Source organism: Elephantulus edwardii, unplaced genomic scaffold (assembly GCF_000299155.1).
Source record: "Elephantulus edwardii isolate Elephantulus edwardi_28Jun2011 unplaced genomic scaffold, EleEdw1.0 scaffold00243, whole genome shotgun sequence".
In the NCBI taxonomy this organism is placed as follows: Eukaryota; Metazoa; Chordata; class Mammalia; order Macroscelidea; family Macroscelididae; genus Elephantulus; species Elephantulus edwardii.
This window is the reverse complement of record NW_006399993.1, coordinates 1,354,718-1,359,077: the sequence shown is the minus strand read 5'-3', so window position 1 is coordinate 1,359,077 and position 4,360 is coordinate 1,354,718. Positions and strand designations below refer to the sequence as shown.

Genomic DNA, 4,360 nt, shown 5'->3' with positions numbered 1-4,360 from the left:
AAGCCACCCTCTCTCCTTCTTGCAAAAGCTTCAGAAACCACTGAGTGGAAGCACATGGGTCTTGTGCCCCTGCTGGGAGATCTCGCTCTGGTCTGCAGCTCCCGGGCCTGGGACTACAGACTGGCCCCCTTTCCTGCTCCAGCCTTAGCCATCTATGGTTCTCTAAGCCCTACCCAGCAAAGGAGGCGATAAAGAGAAATGAAACCATGTTAAGGTTTCTTCAGGGCCTTTAAACTTGGGGAAGCACATAGAAAAATGTTGTTCTATATCATTATTTGGTATATTCAAGTCATCTAAAAGCACTGGATTGCACTTTTTCTTTACTCATACAAACAAGTTACAAATGTGTCAAACAACAGATCATCCTTTAGGCTAAGATAACACCACAAAAGCACCAGCTTCATTTTATGATTCAAAGCTCACCACCTCCACAGAAACACTATTCCTCATCTCAAAGGTACAGGTGCAGGGCAGGGAGAGTTACACTGACCAATTATAGTGTTTGCAAAAACTCATACATTCTAGTTTTCCTTTTCAAGTTTTGGTATAGAAGAGTGCATTCAGGTATTATTGCTGCCTTCTCCCATCAAGCCTTAGTCCAGCAACAAACATTGTTTTGGTGGGATCAATTTGGTTTCTAAACATAATGCTTCCTTAGGAGGGGAACCTAGGGCTGCTGAAGCCTAAAAGTATGTGGGAAAGAAATAAAGTACCTTCTGCTGAAGGTTCTCCCCTCTGAGCTTATATTCTTGCCATGAAACCTGGAGCCTCCCATCTTCCTTTGGTAGTATTCTCACTCACCATGCTATGTGAGAACCAAAACAGCCTCTTCTGAGGGGCTCGGAGGAACGTCACACACACCATAAAAGACTGCCAGATGAAGACAGACCTCCCAGCAGAAACATGGCCCGCTGCACTCTCAAAGACCAAAAGAAGACTCTTCAGCGAGTCCCAGGAACCCCCACCCAAGCCTCAGGTGTTTGCTGAGGGCACCTGGCTAAACATAACAAAATTCCAATGAAAGAAACTCCAAACACCAACATCTGCTTCCAGCTTAGCATGTCAGTGCAGAGACACGGCTGCGTCCCAGGAACTGCATCCCTTCTTCCCCTACCCTGGCCGGCTGCCGCTCGGTCTCCACTTCACATTCACATAATCACTTCTTGTGCAAAACAAGCAGTCTACATAGAAAGAATGCCCTCATAGTCTAATTAAAAACCGTAGAAAAGAACGTTCGAGAGCCCCCTCGTCCCTCCCCTCTTTATCTGCAGAGCGCGGGCATCTGTGCGTGGACAGGGTAGGCAAGCCTAACGTTGAGGGAGTCGTTGTGCTGAACAAGGGATGTCTGCTGATAGTGGAGCACCAGCTCCTTCAGGGAGCTGTACAGGTTGTAGGGCTCGGCGAAGCCATAGCCTCGCGCAGTGCTGTAGATGACACAGTGCTTCACTTCCCCGTCGGCCCTGTGGACAGAACACAAACACCACAGAAACAACATTAAGGGATGGAGCAATAGAGAACTACTGCCATCTAGTCATTGTAACCCTCCACCCTCCGTCCAGGTTTCCAAGGCTCTAAGTCCACTCTTCTTTCTACCTGGAGAAACGGATGACTGTGAGCTGCTGACTTTTCAGTTGGAAACACAACATGTTATCAACTGTGCTACCAGGCACCTTGGCAATAAAACACAAAACTCACTGTTATCAAAGCAGAACCACCTCATAGCTGACCCTCAGTGGGTTTTCAGAGGTTGTAAAGTGCATGAGAAGAGAGTGCCCATCCTTCTCCCATTAGTAATAAAAGGATCATAAACGGTCAGAAGTCTGAGAACAACTGTTATGGAAAGGAAGTAGTTTTTAAATCAGAAAAAAAATCTGTAATATGGTCATATGTAAACATGTGCTTCCAGACCCCCAGATATAGTCATGGCCACAGAAACAGTCTTTACTTCTCACCAAGAGCTGCAAAGCATTGTTCAGCATTGGCAAGAACATGCTGGGAAGAAGCAGAATAAATAAAATTTCTTTTTTCAAGGTGGTTTTATAAAAATATCCATAGATACAAATATCACCACTCTCTAATGCCAGAATATGTGTCATCCTCCTCAAAAAAACACGACTTACTCCTCAGCAGTTACTCATTGTCCCTTCCCTTCAGCCCTTAACAACCACTTATCTGTGTTTGTTGATTTGCATATTCTGGACATTTTAATAAAATCATATAATATATGGCCTTTGTATATGAATTCTTTTACTAACATAATGTTTTCAAGATTAATTCATGTTAAAACATATATCAGTATTTCTTTTTTTTATGGCTGATTAATACTATATTGTAGGGTGTCCCATATTTAGGGTTTATGCATTCATCAACTGATAGATATTCATCTGAGTTGTTTCCTAGGTTATTATGAATAATACTGTTGTAAGCATTCAGGTATAAGATTTTGTGTGGATATACGTTTTCGTGTGTGTGTGTGTGTGTGTGTGCGCGCGCGCGCGCACCTACAAGTTCAATGACTAAATTATATGTAAAATTCTATGTTTAATTTTCTGCAGAACTACCAATTTTCTAAAGCGACTGCAGCATTTTACATTCCCACAGTGAATAAGGACTCCAATTCCCCCAGATCCTTGTCAACACTTTTCTTTTATCTGAAAGTTGGACAATGACTAAAGAACACTTAATGAATGGAATTCCAAAATCTTTGTAGATGTTCACTGAAATTAATAATAATAATAAAATTTTAAATTAAAAAAAAAAAAGAACACTGAAGAAGAAACAATGCCTTGGAGCTGTTGCTGGAGAAGAGCACCGAACGCCCCATGGCTGTCGAAAAGAACAAACGCATTCGTCTAGAAGCAGGTGCACCCAGAGTGCTCCTGAGAGGCACTGGTCTCCTTTACATGAGGCACATTCTCCAGAGGAGACAATTCTCAGAGGGAGACGTGCTGGGAAAGGTGGAAGGTCAGAGAGAGGAAGACCCTCAACAAGCGGACTGACAAAGTGACCACCATTGGCTTGGGCCTGACAGACACATGGCGATGGGACAAGATGGGGCAAAGCTGGGCTCTGCTCACAGAGCCAGCCTGAGGCATGGCTGGCTTGCTGGCACCTGACAACAGCAGTGGCCGCTCATGGTTTTGGAAAGGATTTTTTCCCCCCCAAGAGTACATGTTACCAGAAAACATGAAAATATACTTATTTGTCATCTTCCTGAGGTTTGGGGTTTGGTTTTTTTTTATGTATTCTGGATTTGCCATCAAAGTTGAGAGCCATCAAAGCAATTTTTAACTCATGGTGGCTCTGTGTGACACAGGAGACCTGCCCAGGAAGCAGATCCCCAGGTTCTTACACAGCCACTGAGTCAGCACAAACCACTAGCTGATTGGTTACCAATCTAGCGCTTAAACACTGTACCACCAAGGTTTCATGTATTCTGAACACAAAACCCCACTACCATCTGATCTATTCCAACACAGAGCAACCCTCTAAGAAGGCACAGAACTGCCTCACAGAGTTTCTTTCCAAATGTGTGACTTTTACAAGGGAGATCTGATGGCTAAAGTGATAAGGAATCACGCTGTCACCCCAAAAGCAGAGTTCAAATTCACCATCTGCTCCATGGGAGAAAGACAGGTGAAAACCAACTGGAAGTTTGGCTATGAGTTGGTTACAACCTGACAGTACACAACAACAACCTTTGTAGGTTCAACCTGCTGGCCACTGAGTGAGCAGCTGAGTGCTTAGGCAATGCGGCACCAAGGCTCCTCTTTGTTCTGAATAGTAAACACCAGTTCCGACTCAACAGTACATAACAACGTTAACTCAAACTCACTGCCCGTAAGATTCTCATCTTCCAGGTGGCTCATTTCATGTTCTTAAAAGAGCATAATGTTCAAAGCATATCTGTTTACAAGTTAAGCTAAACTACTATTGATTTTGAAATGTGCAAGGAGCTAGAGTCGGAAAATCAAAAGGGCCGAACTCATTCAGCATTTCTTAAGCTCAAGGAACTGAAGAACAAATTCAAACCTCGAGTTGCTCTAATCAAGGATGCTTTCGGCAGAATATTAAATGATCCAGGAAGTATTAAAAGAAGATGGAAGGAATATACTGAGTCAATGTATTGAAAGAAATTGGCAGATACAGAAGGATTTAATGAAATAATATTTGAGCAAGAGCCTATGGTGATAAAGAAGTTCAAGCTGCTTTGAATAGCAAAAAATAAGGCCCCAGGAATAGATGGTATACCAGCTGACTTATTTCAGCTAACAGATGCTGCCCTGGATGTGCTCACCAAGTTGTGCCAAGAAATCTGGAGAACAACCACTTGGCCAACTGACTGGAAGAGATTGATATT

At 43.2% G+C, this 4,360-nt stretch overlaps 1 protein-coding gene across 1 annotated transcript in view; it reads right to left on the bottom strand.

Annotated features, from left to right (window-relative positions):
* Positions 1–1,261: 1,261 nt before the first annotated feature.
* LOC102871850 (phosphatidylinositol 3-kinase regulatory subunit gamma-like) overlaps positions 1,262–4,360 on the bottom strand; it is a 152,954-nt gene continuing 149,855 nt past the window's right edge. The window contains exon 9 of the mRNA XM_006898982.1: positions 1,262–1,460. Coding sequence (XP_006899044.1) covers positions 1,262–1,460 — 199 coding nt within the window. The remainder of the gene's footprint in view (positions 1,461–4,360) is intronic.